Below are 15,057 nucleotides of genomic sequence, written 5' to 3' on the forward strand. Positions count from 1 at the left end.
AAAACACTAGATATAAGTATATATTTTAAGTAGTCCACAGGTGTGGAAGAAAATATATTAAAACAAGGGATAATTAACAAGGAGCAATGCTTATGATTATTTAATATGAAAACAAACGAAAAGAAAATTAACACTACCCATGGCTGAAGAAGTGGACTGTGCCCAGGAAAACTCATGATACTATTTATATATTTTTGTTAGTCTCTAGGGTGCTACAGGACCATTCTTGTTTTTTAAGTTTTCTTAGTTACATAGTAACAGGGATACCCCTCTGAGAACTTGGAGTACACATATCATCATCCTTTCTAACAGATGTTTCTTGTAAATAAGGTTTCATCCTACAAAACAGCATCACTTGCTACTTCTAACTCATAAGAGCCAGAACTCTACCACATAGCAAAGATCTGGCCTTAATGCAATACAATTAACCATGTATTAATTAGTAAACAGGATTTAAAAACAGATCATTAAGATCAGAGTTTTAGATATCTGCAAGTCAAAAATATTCTGTTAAAATAATCTTTTTCTTCCTTATGTCTTTCTCAAGCTGAAATGTAATCATGCAAATGTGGCATACCCACACACAGTGGCTACGTCTAGACTGGCATGATTTTCCGCAAATGCTTTTAACGGAAAAGTTTTCCGTTAAAAGCATTTTCGGAACAGAGTGTCTAGATTGGCATGGACGCTTTTCTGCAAAAGCACTTTTTGCGGAAAAGCATCCGTGGCCAATCTAGATGCACTTTTCCGCAAAAAAGCCCCGATCGCCATTTTCGCGATCGGGACTTTTTTGCGGAAAACAAATCTCAGCTGCCTACACTGGCCCTTTTGCGCAAAAGTTTTGCGCAAAAGGGACTTTTGCCCGAACGGAAGCAGCATAGTACTTCCGCAAAAAGCACCAATTTCTTACAGTAGGAAGTCAGTGCTTTTGCGGAAATTCAAGTGGCCAGTGTAGACAGCTGGCAAGTTTTTCCGGAAAAGCGGCTGATTTTCCGGAAAAACTGGCCAGTCTAGACACAGCCAGTGGGGAAGTGTAACAAAGAGGATCCCAGCCCAGCCAATTCCCCATTGGGAGGACAAGGGGAGAAACAGGGAGGCTGCTACATTGTTAGCAGTTCACAGGATAGGGGAGGATTTGGGAAAGAGGCAGAGAAGTTGAGCCAATCTGGCAGGTCTGTAACTTACCCAGCTTCTTACATGTGGCTGGTTGCAGGCAATGAAGCAAAGTTCCCTCCTCCCCTTCAGCAGACGCTTCAGCACGATCTGGGTCACATGATCCCCCTGCGAGTACCGACCCTCCAGAGGAGTGGGAAAGTGAGGGGGGAGGACCACAATAGAGGCTGGGGCCAGTACAGCAGGCAGGCAGCTGCTGCTGCTTCACTCCTCCACCCCATGAGGAAGCAAGTGTCTGTCCCCCCGCCCCTTCCCCAACCTGAGCTCTGTACCTGCATAGGGGGCTCTGAACCTCTGTGAGGGCTCAGAAAAGAGCTGGGCAGCCACACCAGTGTGCAGTCTACAGGGAACCTTGAGCTAGAGCCCTTTCAACTACTTCCATTAAAAGGGCTCATGAGAGTCCTTTAAATAGAAACAGTTAAAAGGGCTCACCGCTCCCGCTACTAGCATTGCTTGGGAGCCTGAGACACGCAAGCCCTTTAAACAGAAGCAGTTAAAAGGGCTCACAGGACTCCAGCTCTCAGGCAATGCACTAGGGAGCAGAGCCTGGAACAGCCACACAGGCTGGATCAAAGCCCTAGGCAGGCCGGATCTGGCCCATTGAGAGGCTTTTGCCCACCCGTTCTGTAGACATGACAGATTGCTATCCTCTGACACTATGTAGAGGCCACCCCTCACCCTGCACCTTGTGGCTTGATTAGAACATCTCTCATTCATCATGCTATCATTTTAGATCCTTTCCTGACCCTGGATTGGTATGTCCCTGTTATGTGTGGGGAGCGTGGGTACCACGGTCCTTTTTAATTAGATGTTGTTAGCATCCTTCTGGAATATGCTTTCAATTTATGACCAGTACCAATTTCTGTTTTACAGCCAGTACCTAGTGCCAATTACTGTTCTACACCTCAGCCTATTACCAATTAGTGTTTTAAACTATCAGCCCTTTTTGTGAGAAGTTCTCTGAACAGAGGGCCTGCCTTTTGCTCACAACTTAGCTTTGCTTTATATTAACAAAGTCTTGACCATTATTAACTAGGCCTGAGGCCTCAAACCAGGCCTATTTTACATGAACTTTTATTTCAGGCCCTCATCTTACTATAGTAAGGAGGAGTTACAGGCAGATGAAGTATCCTCCTGGTCTAGTTCAGACATCCTCCCTTCCTCCTCTGTCTCTCCATCAGGAATCTCAGAAGTTCCTCTTGGTGAGGGTGGAAGTGATCTGATTTCCCATCTTCCTGGACCGGAGGATCTGGTGTAATGCCTCCTGTATGTGGTCTATGAGTCCCACAAAAACCATTTCATTGGATAAGTTGGTGATAGAGCCAGGGTTGTCCTCACCGGGGCTGCATCTGGCCAGAGTGATGAGGCTCATGTCTGGTAGCTTCCCATGGAAGCCTTCTCTATGTTGTTGAGGGGTTTGTGAAAAATAGTGGGGCTATGTCTACATTCGCAGCTTCTTGCGCAAGTACTGCTGTTCTGGCGCAAAAATCTGCAGAGCGTCCACACTGCCCGCCCACTCTTGCGCAAGTAAATTTACAGTACGGCGTGGTAAGAGAGGGCTCCTTGCGCAAGAGCTATGCTCTTTTTTAACAGGTGTAAGCCCTCTTGTGCAGGAGTTCTTGCGCAAGAGGGCAGTGTGGACGTTTGGCAGGGATTTCTTGTGCAAGAAAGCCCTATGGCTAAAATGGCCATCAGAGCTTTCTTGCGCAAGAGAGCATCCACGCTGCCATGGGCGCTTTTGCACAAAAGCACAGCTCGCACATGGAAGTATGGACGTTTTCTTGCGCAAGACTTCTTGCACAAGAACACTTGCGCAAGATGTTCTTGTGCAAGAAGCTGCCAGTGTAGACATAGCCCGGCTGTCATGAGCGAGTCCCTCTTCATTACTATGCATGGACTGAGGGAGCAGGAGAGAAAGGAGGCTGTTCAGACCTGTAGCTCAGGGAATGATTGTTGCCATGCAGTGGCAACTGTGGTACTGAGGTGACTGCTATGTCTTGCTGGTTTAAGAATTGTACTGGTACTGCAGTGTTTGGTTCTGTGTTAGACTTGCAGTCAGTCTTCGTGGCAGCAGTCAGCTCACTTTGGGGTCCCAATCCACAGTCTGAAAACATCTGATCTAGACCCCCTCTGGCAAATGTTTGTCTAATCTACTCTAAAAAATCTCCAATAATGGAAACTCCACAACATCCCTAGGCAATTTATTTCAATGCTGAGAGTTGGGAAGTTTTTTCCCATGTCCAACCTAAACCACCTTTGCTGAGATTTAAGCTCATAGCTTCTTGTCCTATCTTCAGAGGTTAAAAAGAACAATAATTCCCTTCCTCTTCATAACTGCCTTTTATGTACCAGAAAATGGTTATTATGTCTTCTCTTCTACAGACTAACAAACCCAATTTTTTGAAGTCTTCCCTCATAGCTTATGTTTTCTAGATCTTTAATAATTTTTGTTGCTCCAAACCTCAGGGGCCTCCCATGGGTTTGAAAATATTTATGGGAGCTCTGTTCAGGAGGATTGAGGCTGAATTTAAGCCTGTTGACTGTTACTTATTACCTTATTATCTTCTAGGTGTTTGCAAATTGATTGCTTAATTACTTGCTCATTTTCTTTCTCAGCACTGAAGTTCAGCCTGACCTTTTTTAATATTCTGATAAATGTTCTCCCAAAACAAGTAAGTGCTACAGTAGATGGAAAAACTTAAAAAACATCAAATAGTCTTGAAGCTAACAAAAAAATGTGGATGGTATCATGAGCTTAACCTACTTCTTCAGATGAATGGAGTTTAAGGGGGCCAGTTTTCAAATAAATAGCACAAGGAGGGGATGGGGGGAAGAGGAGGAAAAAGAAGGAAAAAAATAATCAATTAGAGTGCCCATTCTAAATGAAGCTGATAAGAATACTTAGTATCATTCTAAGTAACTTTCATTTGTTTGTTTTTATGTCATTAGGATGTGGAATGTAGCGAGCCATCCAGCCAACATCTTTGTTTAGACTTCTGTTATAGGAATCAAACTTGTAAATGAAATTAAGTTCTGTAGCTTCCCTGTCAAGCTGGCTTTTGAAATTGGTTTGAAATAAAACCGTGACTTTGAGATCCATTAATGAGTGCCCAGGTAAGTTAAAATGTTCCCCCAACAGATTTCTGTGTGTTGCCTTTATGGATATCTGATTTGTGTCCATTAATTCTTTCTTGAAGAGACTGTCCAGTTTCGCCAATATACATAGCAGAGGGATATTGCTGGCATTTGAATGCATAGATCACATAAGTGGATGTGCAGTGATTTCAACAACTTCCACCCCACCATCAACCTTACCCTGGACCAGTCCACACAAGAGATCCTCTTCCTTGACACTACATTACAATTACACAACAGACACATTTCCTCCACATTATACTGGAAACCTACCGACCGTTACACTTAGCTACGTGATTATAGCTTCCATCCAAGACACGTTTCCCAATCAATTGTTTACAGCCAGGCCCTAAGATACAACTGGATTTGCTCCAATCCCACAGACAGAGACAAACATCTACAGGATTTATATAAAACATTCTTAAAACTGAAATACCAACCTAGAGAAGTGAAAAAACAGATTGGCAGAGCCAAACGAGTACCCAGACATCAGCTACTTCAAGATAGCTCCTACAAAGAAATCAACAGGACACCGCTTGTACAGCCCTGAACTTAAATCCATCCAATGCATTATCAAAAATCTACAACCAATCCTGGAAAATGATCCTTCACTCTCACAAGCTTTTAGGGACAGACCAATCCTCACCTGCAAACAACCCCCTAACCTCAAATTCTTTTCAATAACCACACAGCATACCTCCATCATACTCATCTAGGAACCTATCCCCTCTCTGTTATTTATCTGAAAACTGGACCTTTCAAATTCCATTCATTTGAAGAAGTGGGTTGTGCCCACGTAAACCTCATGATACCATCCACATTTTTTGTTAGTCTCTCAGGTGTTGCAAGACTATTTGTTGTTTTTAAAATTTTTCCAGATACAGACCAACACGGCTACCGCTCTGAAACTTTTGCTAGAGTAGATATCACTCTATTTGCAGGTAACTGTGCTCTGTGGATTAGGAACAGTAATACTGATGTGGCCGAAAAGGGAATCAACAAAGCATTATGAGAAACCTCTGGGGAAAAATGGGGGTTTTCAAGGTCTCTGTTACTAAAATCAAAGGATTGATTTTTACAAAAAAAATTACAAAAGAAAGATAACTGTATCTGTCAGGAGAACAAATAGATATAATTAAAAGGGTTTGAATTCTAAGGGGTTATAATTGTTACTAAATTACTTTGAAAAGATCATATTAACTATATTAAAGATAAATATAGAGGAAGGATTAACCTGCTTAAAAGTCTTACTGGGACTAATTGGGGATGGATAAGAAAACATTGCTGATGCTATATAGAACCTTAATCAGATCAGCTTTTGAATATGGCTTTTGGTTCGGCATAAAAATTGAAATTAAAAAATTAGATTTAATACAACATCAGGCACTAAGAATTGTGTCTGGGAGATTTATTACAACACTACATAAGCATTATAGCTACCTTACAGCATGAATAAAACCATTGGATCTAACATTCTGGGTCAACGTTAATTATATCTGCAATGACAGTAGTACCACAAAATATATGAGGATTGTTGGGAATTTAATAGGTGAACAATAGTACATGATGTTAGATCTCCATATGCTGTTTGAGTTAAAGTATTAATGCAGTAGTTGACAGCAGTCGTCCAACCCATAGGACAGTTCAGGGTAGCTGCCTTGGACCCTGTTATGTGGAGGACTCCATGGGGCACTGGGAGACTTGGGGAATTACTGCAGGGCCTGGCAGAAGTCAGGCCCCCCGCACAAACCAGTGGTGGAGGGAGCCATGGGAAGCAGAGCCACCCAGCTGCAGCCTGTTCTGCTCTGCCCTCTCCAATCTGGAATAGTGATAGAAATGTAGCCGTGTTAGTCTGGTGTAGCTGAAACAAAATACAGGACTATGTAGCACTTTAAAGACTAACAAGATGGTTTATTAGATAATGAGCTTTCGTGGGCCAGACCCACTTTCCCCCCTGCATCCCCCTTCTGTTCTGAAATGTGATTTGTCCTTTTCATATGTGTTAATTTTTTTTAAATTGTATCCTTTGGTATATATGGCTGTGACTATTTTCTTCCACTATTTGATCTGAGGAAGTGGGTCTGGCCCACGAAAGCTCATCATCTAATAAACCATCTTGTTAGTCTTTAAAGTGCTACATAGTCCTGTATTTTCTCTCCAATCTGGGTCACTCTGCTTCATAATCAGAGCACCTCGGCCCCAGGGCGCTCCATCCCCCTGAGTGATGTGACTGGGAGCCGGGCTCAGGGGACTGGAGCACAGTGGATGGGGGTATTCCACTTCCTAACACTGCTGTGAGTGTGGGGGGGTTCTGCTGCTGACATCAGCCCACTTCTCCCCTCCCCCCCCCCCCACAGTAATCCCTGGGTCGCATTGCTCAGGAGAAGAGGCTTGTGGAAAGGGGTCCAATGAGGGTGGGAGGGAGCAGAGCAGGGGCAAGAAGAGGCAGGACAGGGGCGGAGCATTGGGAAGGGGGTGGAGTAGTAGCAGGCTGTGGAGGTTCTTGGGGTGGAGAGGATTTTGCTCCAGGCCCCACACCCCTCTAGGGATGGCATTGGTTGAAAGACAAGAAAAACTGAATGAAGTCAAAACCTTTAGTCATAGAGAAAATTACCTATGGATGGCAAGTCACGTGTCCAAATGTGAATTTAGATTTATTTGATAAATGTAAGGATAAAAGAGAAACAGTAAGTATTTAAAATAAAGTGTATCCATATGTGGATGAAAAGTGAACTGTGTTTAGTTGAATAAATACAAAGGGGTCCAAAAAAGAAAAAAAAATCCCAAGTGTAGGGACAACAGCATATTGCATATCAAAACTGGGAATTATCTAATCTAAAAGAATATCTGATTATGTATAAATCTGACAGCTGAGGTAGTAGCAATAAGGATACTATTAAATTGGACCTGGGATGTATGTCAGCAGGAACAGTCACTTTTTCTGATTCAGTCTCAGGCCTTATGGTGAAAAATGTTGTTTCAGTATGTAGAAGTGATTTAATCAATTAAATTATATTTCTATGGATAGATTAGTATAAATGGAGATATGTGGAGCATTATCTTGGCTCCCAGCACATATTAGGATAATAGGGAACAAAATGGTGGACAAAGCAATACCATTGAGTAAACAAGAATTCTAAAGCCTAGCACAAAAAAGTTAAAAGGAATGGCAAAAAACAGATTAATGGAAAAAGGAAGAATTTTTCAATTCTTCCCTAGAGTTGAGGACTATGACATATTTCAGGACCTGGATCTGACTAATGAAGTGCTTTTGTTTTGAGTACTAACTGGCCACTGAGGCTTAAACAAAAATCTTTTTTCAAATAATTATACACAAAGATGGACTATGTGCACTAAGTGGCAAGGTAAGAGTCCGTATTTAAAAAAAGAGGAGGGGGGAAACTTATTGAGAAATTCAAATGTATGAAGGTAAAAAAAGTTACATTGTTATTTAGTAAAACTCGGGAAAATGGAGTACTATTATAAAAGGTGCTGTTACATTATCTGAAAGACACATGACACACTAAAACAATATTATACACTAAGTACTGTAGGTTCATACTTGGTAGTATAGCTATAGAATATTCAGTCAAGTCTGCTTTGTCAAAAAAAGAGAAAGGGGGAGAAAAGAAATGATGGGGTGGAACAGAAGAAAGGAAACTTCCAGTCTTCTTACTAGCATCTGTACAACATGCCTTAGATGGCACATGGCCAGGATTCCTCATGTCTTCGGTTTGGATTACTGGGGTAAATAGTAAGAGAGAGGTAGCCATGTTAGTCTGATCTTGGTAAAACAAAAAAAAGCAGTCATGTAGCACTTTAAAGACTAACAAGATGGTTTATTAGGTGATGAGCTTTCACAGGGCAGACCCACTTCTGCAGATCATAGAAGTGGGGGAGATAGGAGAGTCAAGGAACATTCCCTGAAGAAGAAGAAGCACCTCTGATCCTCTCCTGAATAGAGAAATATTGTAAGAGGCCAGAGGAGACACTTAGCAGCCCTGGGAGTGGAGCAGCCTCTGGTGACAAAGGGGCAAGATCTAGACTCCCAAGAAGTGTTATTTTAAGGAGCAAAGCAGGGAAAATGAAGGAGAGGGGGCAAGAAGTTGGCTTAAGTTGGTACTTCCTGTTTGGGATTTTGTGGTGGGATTCTGGGAGAGAATCCTGTGAGTGCAGCCTCTGAAATAAGGGTGATCTTAGGTAGGATATGGGGAGTCCCTGCTGACAGATTAATATAGCCAGAAGGTATAGTAGGGGTGGGCCTGCATATAGACAGATATTGCCTGTTAGCTACAGAGACCCTTGGCTGGTACCCAGAGAAGTGGACGTGAAGCCTCCCTGCTATAAGGGGTTAAGGACCAAGTCCAGAGCTGGCCTTCTGTGATGATATTTGCAGTTTTATTTATTGGACTCTGTGACACCCAGATGGGATGGATTTAAATTGTGACCTGGGTGGAGGGCTGAGTCACAAGAAGAGCTGGGTAACCAGAATGCTGTTGGCAGGGTATGACAATTGGGGAGGGAGGTCCTACACCACATCTGGTCACAAAGAAGTGCTCCAGCTGTGAGTCTATTCTTCCAAATAGACAGTTTTTTCAAAATGCTAAACAATAGAATCAGGACAAGCACCAGGCTAACACCAGACTAACATGAAATTTTGTTTCAGAGTAGTTAACAGCTTGAACTTAATGATTTTTGCTTCTCTGCTGTTTATATTGTATCCTGTTCTTTCTTAATATTCTATTTTAGGATTTTCATAGAACACTAGAACTGGAAGGGACCTCGAGAGGTCACTGAGTCCAGTCCCCTGCCCTCATGGCAGGACCCAGTACCATCTAGACCATCCCTGACAGATGTCTATCTAACCTGCTCTTAAATATCTCCAGAGATGGAGATTCCACAACCTCCCTAGGCAACTTATTCCAGTGGTTTACTGTGAGGCAGTTTTTCTTAATGTCCAACCTAAACCTCCCTTGATGAAGTTTAAGCCCATTGTTTCTTGTCCTATCCTCAGAGGCTAAGGAAGCTAATTCCCTCCCCCCCCTCCTTGTGACACCCTTTTAGATACCTGAAAACAGCTAACTTGTTCCCTCAATCTTCTCCTTTCCAAACTAAACAAGGCCAATTTTTTCAGTCTTCCTTCATGGGTCATGTTCTTTAGACCTTTAATCATTCTTGTGTCTCTTCTCTGGACCTTCTCTAATTTCTCCACATCTTTCTTGAAATGTGGTGCCCAGAAATGAACACAATATTCCAGATGAGGCCTAATCAGTGCAGAGTAGAGCAGAAGAATGACTTCTCGTGTCTTGCTCACAAAGGCGTCCCAGAATCATGTTGGCTTTTTTTTGCAATAGTGTCACACTGCTGATTCATATTTAGCTTGTAGTCCACTATAACCCCTAGTTCCCTTTCTGCAGTATTCTTTCCTAGACAGTCGCTTCCCATTCTGTATGGGTATGTCTACACTGCATTCCTCTTTCAAGAGAGGAATGCAAATGCAGCCAAGCGAAATTGCAAATGAAGCACAGATTTGAATTTCCCATGCTTCATTTGCACAATTGTGTCCAGCTGCTATTTTGAAATATCCTGTTTCGAGATAAAAAACACTGTGTAGACGCGGTTATTTTGAAAGAAACCCCTTCTTTTGAAATAATCATTAAACCTAATTTTTAAGGAGTAAGGGTTATTTCGAAAGAAGGGGTTTCTTTCAAAATAACCACATCTGCATGGCATTTTTTATCCGAAATAGGGTATTTCGAAATAGCAGCTGGACGTGATTATGCAAATGAAGTGTGGGAGATTCAAATCCGTGCTTCATTTGCATTCCTCTCTTGAAAGAGGAATGCAGAGTAGACATACCCTATGCGTGAAACTCATTGTTCCTTCTTAAATGGAGTACTTTGCATTTGTCCTTATTAAACTTCATCCTATTTACCGCAGAGCATTTCTCTAGTTTGTCCAGATCATTTTGAATTATGACCCTGTCACATTACCGAATTGGAGGGAAGCAGCCAGATCGCTGCTGCACCCCTAGGTGGGGGTGTTGGCCCCAGAAATCTGTATGAAAGGGAGCCATGGGGGGTATTGAATGGGAGCTTGTTGTTTTCTGATCCTGTGTACACTGTTTATGTGAGTATATAATGTCTGTGTGTGTAGATCTGTAATCTGTGTGGAAACTGAAGATTTCCCTGCATGTGGTTAAGCATTGGGCAGGGCCGAGCCTGTGGAGCCTGTGGACATGCTAATTACCTGTGGAACAATGGTTCTCAATGGGCCAAAAACACACCCAAAGAATGGGGGCTGTCCTGAGAGCAGCCAGCAGGGAACACAGAGAGGCTGAGGACCAGGTGACCGGCTGAGAGCAGAAGAGGCTAGGAAGGGGGTATAAAGAGGCCATGTGGTCGATGCCATTTTGTTCTCAGCTCAGCACTTCATCCCAGAGGCAGCACTGCAGGGATTGAAGAGCCCGGAAGACCTGTGAACCCATCCTGATCGTAGGATGTGCAATAAGGACTTTTAAACCAGCAGCTGCAACATCTCTGCTAGAGCCTGCATCGAGGACTGGGAGATTCGGTGCATGTAACGTACTGTACTTTAATAACCTTACTCTCAGGCTTTTCTTTCCTGTAATAATAAACCTTTAGATATAGATTCTAAAGGATTGGCCCAGCGTGATTTGTGGGTAAGGTCCAGAGGGTAAATTGACCAGGGATCTGTGGCTGGTTTCTTGGAACCGGACAGAACTTGTTCGGGGTAGGTGGGGTTGGGTGTTAGGACCCCCCACCTGTGTATGAGGCCCGGGGCCATCTGGGGCACGGATATTGCTGGGGTGTAGGAGGGGTTTTGCTCGGGAGGCTTCAGGCAGGCAGCTGAAGTGCTCTGTGGGACTGGTTTGTGGCCTGTGTGGAAAGGTCACCAGTTGGGGGCCGTAAGAAGCCCCGGATTCGAGCAATTCGCCCTGAGCGGACGCCCTCGGCTGTGCCCAGACACGGCCCGGTCCGTCACAGACCCAATCCTCCAAAGCAGTTGCAACCCCTCCCAGCTTCATATCATCTGCAAACTTAATAAGTGTACTCACTATGCCGATATCTAAATCATTGATGAAGTTATTGAACAGAACCAGTCTCAAAACAGACTCCTGTGGAACCCCACTTCTTATGCCCTTCTAGCAAGATTGTGAACTGTTAATAAGTACTCTCTGAGAACGGTTATCCAGCCAGTTACGCACCCACCTTATAGGAGTCCCATCTAAATTGTATTTGCCTAGTTTATTGATAAGAATATCATGCGAGACCGTATCAAATGCCTTACTAAAGTCTAGGTATACCACTGCTTCTCCATTATGCACAAGACTTTGTATCCTATCAAAAAAAGCTATCAGATTGGTTTGATATGATTTGTTCTTTACAAATCCATGCTGGCTGTTACCTATCACCTTATTATCTTCCAGTTGAATTCCCTAATTAATTCCTCCGTTATCTTCCCTGGCACAGAAGTCAAACTGACTGGTCTGTAGTTTCCTGGGTTGTTCTTATTTCCCTTTTTATAGATGGGCACTATATTTTCCCTTTTCCAGTCTTCTGAAATCTCTCCTATCTTCTATGATTTTTCAAAGATGATAGCTGAAGGCTCAGATACTTCCTCTATCAGCTCCTTGAGTATTCTAGGATGCATTTCATCAGGCCCTGGTGACTTGCAAACAGCTAACTTTTCAAAGTGATTTTTAACTTGTTCTTTATTTTAATCTTATAAAACTACCCCCTTCCCACTAGCATTCACTGTTAGGCATTTCTTCATCATCAGACTTCTTGGTGAAGACTGAAACAAAGAAGTCATTAAGCATCTTTGCCATTTCCAAGTTTCCCGTTACTGTTTCTCCCTCCTCACTGACCAGTGAGCCTACCCTGTCCTAGGTCTTCCTCTTGCTTCTAATATATTTATAAAATGTCTTCTTGTTTTCTTTTATGTTTGTAGCTAGTTTGAGCTCATTTTATGCCTTTGCCTTTCTAATCTTGCCCCTGCATACCTGTATTGTTTGCTTATAAGCATGTACACTAAGTACTAAGCATGCTAAGTAACTAGGGATGTGAAGGTCTAGTCGAATGGTTGCTTCTGTGCCCCCCCCCCCCGCTGCTTCTCTCAGAAAGAGGCAGCAAGGTGGGGAGGCGGAAGGGGGGAGAAGAAGAGGCGAACTTCAAAGCAACAATGCTGCATGGAGCCTGGGGCCAGACCCCGGGCTCCACACAGTGCTGCTGCTTTGAAACACAGTGAGTGAACTGGGCCAGCTGTGGTGTCCCCAGGCTCTTCGCAGAGTTTCAAAGCGGCAGCACCGGATGGAGCTCTGGGTCAGCAGGAGAGTCGCCCGTTGATCCTGGGCTCCACTCCATGCAGTGCTGACGCTTTGAAATGCTGCAAGGATCCTGACGCCGGGCTCCCTGCAGCGCTTCAAAGCAGCAGTGCTGCATGAAACCCGGGGTCAGTGGGGGAGTCCCAGGTTGACTCATGCGGCGGCACTTTTGCCTTTGATGTGTAGCAACAGCCTTAGGGCTGTTGCTACACGTCAAAGGCGGAGGTGCCCTATCGACTAATCAAATAGTCAATGCAAAATGCAGACTAGTCAAGTAGCCAATTACTCGCAATTTAATATCCCTATAAGTAACACTGCTAAAGCCTCTGTCCTCAATCGATTTCCCTTCAAGGTCTCACTCCCCCTCTCCCTCCCCTTCTGAAATGGCACCCCTGGAGCCCTGGGCCTTTTTGAATGGCGGAGTCCTAGGACAGTTGCCTCTTTGCCCCCTTCTCCTACGGTCAGGCTTGCTAGGGAGTCCTGGGGGCAGGGTTTGCGCCATAGGTGATGCTGGAACTAAGTTAGGGGGTGTGGGCGCACCCTTTGGCTTGAAGAGGTTTCCCTCCTAGGCTACGTCTAGCCTGCAAGCCTCTTTCAAAAGAGGCTTTTTCGAAAGATATTTTCGAAAAAGCCGCTTTCGAAAAAGAGCGTCTAGACTGCAACCCGTACTTTCGAAAAAGCAAGCCGCTTTTTCGAAAGAGAGCACCCCGGCAGTCTGGATGCTCTCTTTCGAAAAAGCACAGTTTGCATTACATAGCGCCTTTTTTCGAAAGAGCACTTTCGCAAAAAGGCGTTATTCTTCGCGAAATGAGGAGTACCGCCGTCGAAAGAAAAGCCGCGTTCTTTCTCGATTTAATTTCGAAAGAACGGGGCTGTAGTCTAGACGCAGGTGACATTTTTCGAAAAAAAGCTACTTTTTTCGAAAAAAAAACCCCTGCAGTCTAGACACAGCCCTAGACAGTTTGGGGCACGGCTCTCAGCACCCCAATACAACTGCTCCCACAGCTCTTTAAGCTGGGGCAGCTCTGCCAGGGAAGGCGGGGGCGGGAATGTCCCTCCCGCCCGCACACGAGGGAGGGGAGGAGCAGGGTGCAGCCGCTTCAGCGAGGGGGGGGGGAAGCGTGCGGCGGCGCTGAGGGCAGCCCCTGGTCGCTGAGGCGGCGCTTCCCGCCGGCAAAGGGAGGGAGACGGACACTGGGTGGGAGGAGCCTCTGCCTCCCCCGTGACCACCCGGCTCCTCCCAGCCCCAGCGCCGCCGAGTAACCTGGTTCCCCGGCTCGGAGTCGGCCCTCCTCCTCCCTGCCTTGAGAGTGCAGCCGGGGCTCGGGCTAGTTCCCCAGAGCGGCTGCTGAGGTAGGAACCGCCGGCCCTGCGGAGAGGCGCCGCTGCCTCCTCACGCGGAGACATGTACCCAGGAGCTGCTCCCGCCGCCGCTGCCGCCGCCTCTCCCGGACCCGGTGAGTCCCCAGCCGCCCGCTCCTCCCCGGCTCCAGCTTGGTTTGAACGCGTGGGACCGTTGGTGCGTGAACCGCGCGAGACGCGGCGCGAGGTCCCCCCCGCGAGACGGAGGTGGGGTGGGGGGGCGAGCGCGCGCGCGCGAGGTGCCAACCGCCCAGCACGGAGGCGGGGGGGGGTGAAGCCCTCGCGCGCCCCAGCGCGCGCATCGGCTTCCCTCTCCCCGCCGCCGCTGGGCCTTGTGGAGACTCCCGGAATGGCCGCAGCGGCCCGGCTGTGTGCTGCCGAAGGGGCGGGGAAGGAGGGGTCAGGCGGCCGCCGTCCCCTCCTCCTCCTCCTCCTCCTCCTCCTCGGGGAGGGCTCGAGCGAGCGTGCGTCTCCTCAGGCCCCTTTGTGGGCAGGGGTCCCTCCCTCCTTCGGCCGCGGTGGGGAGCCGAGGAGACGTCGGGTGCAAGGCCCCGCGGGAAGCCTGCGGTGGCGGGGAGGGGCGGCCGACCTGGCGCTGCGAAGCTGCCGCAGGAACTCCAGGGGCCTGCTCGCCTCGCGCAGCCCGCCCCTGCTCCACCAGCCGGAGCCGGGCGGGGGGGGGGTTAGTGCTTGGTAGCCATGGGGCCCGTGGTGGTCCATGCACGCACTGGGGCAGAGGTGCTCAAACTTCACTGCACTGCAATCCCTTCCTGGCAACAGAAACTACTGCACAAGCCCGTCCTCCCCCTGGAATGGGGACCCAGGCAGAAACCTGCCCGAGCTCAGCCGCCTGGGGTGATGGGGCACCAAACCGCAAATGCCAGGTCTTCAGCTGCAGGTGGAGACATCCAGGGCTGAAACCCTCGAGCTTTGGCTTCCGTCCAGACAGTAGGACTGAGACTTCGGCCCACACTCCAAGTCTAATGTTAGCCAGGGTGACACCATTAAAATGGAGCTGTGACCCATAATTTGAGAACCTC

At 46.2% G+C, this 15,057-nt stretch overlaps 1 protein-coding gene across 3 annotated transcripts in view; it reads left to right on the plus strand.

Moving 5' to 3' along the window:
* The first annotated feature begins 13,850 nt into the window (after positions 1 to 13,850).
* AGO2 (argonaute RISC catalytic component 2) overlaps positions 13,851 to 15,057 on the plus strand; it is a 96,313-nt gene continuing 95,106 nt past the window's right edge. Inside the window, exon 1 of one of the 3 annotated variants that reach the window (XR_012901187.2) lies at positions 13,851 to 14,112. Coding sequence is in view for 2 of the 3 variants with exons in the window: in XM_075920066.2 (XP_075776181.1) it covers positions 14,061 to 14,112 (52 nt within the window). In the remaining variant the exon portion in view is untranslated. The remainder of the gene's footprint in view (positions 14,113 to 15,057) is intronic. The other 2 variants (XM_075920066.2, XM_075920067.2) reach the window with 2 other exon arrangements.

This window comes from Pelodiscus sinensis, chromosome 2 (genome assembly GCF_052426305.1).
Source record: "Pelodiscus sinensis isolate ZL-2025 chromosome 2, ASM5242630v1, whole genome shotgun sequence".
Lineage (NCBI taxonomy): Eukaryota > Metazoa > Chordata > Testudines > Trionychidae > Pelodiscus > Pelodiscus sinensis.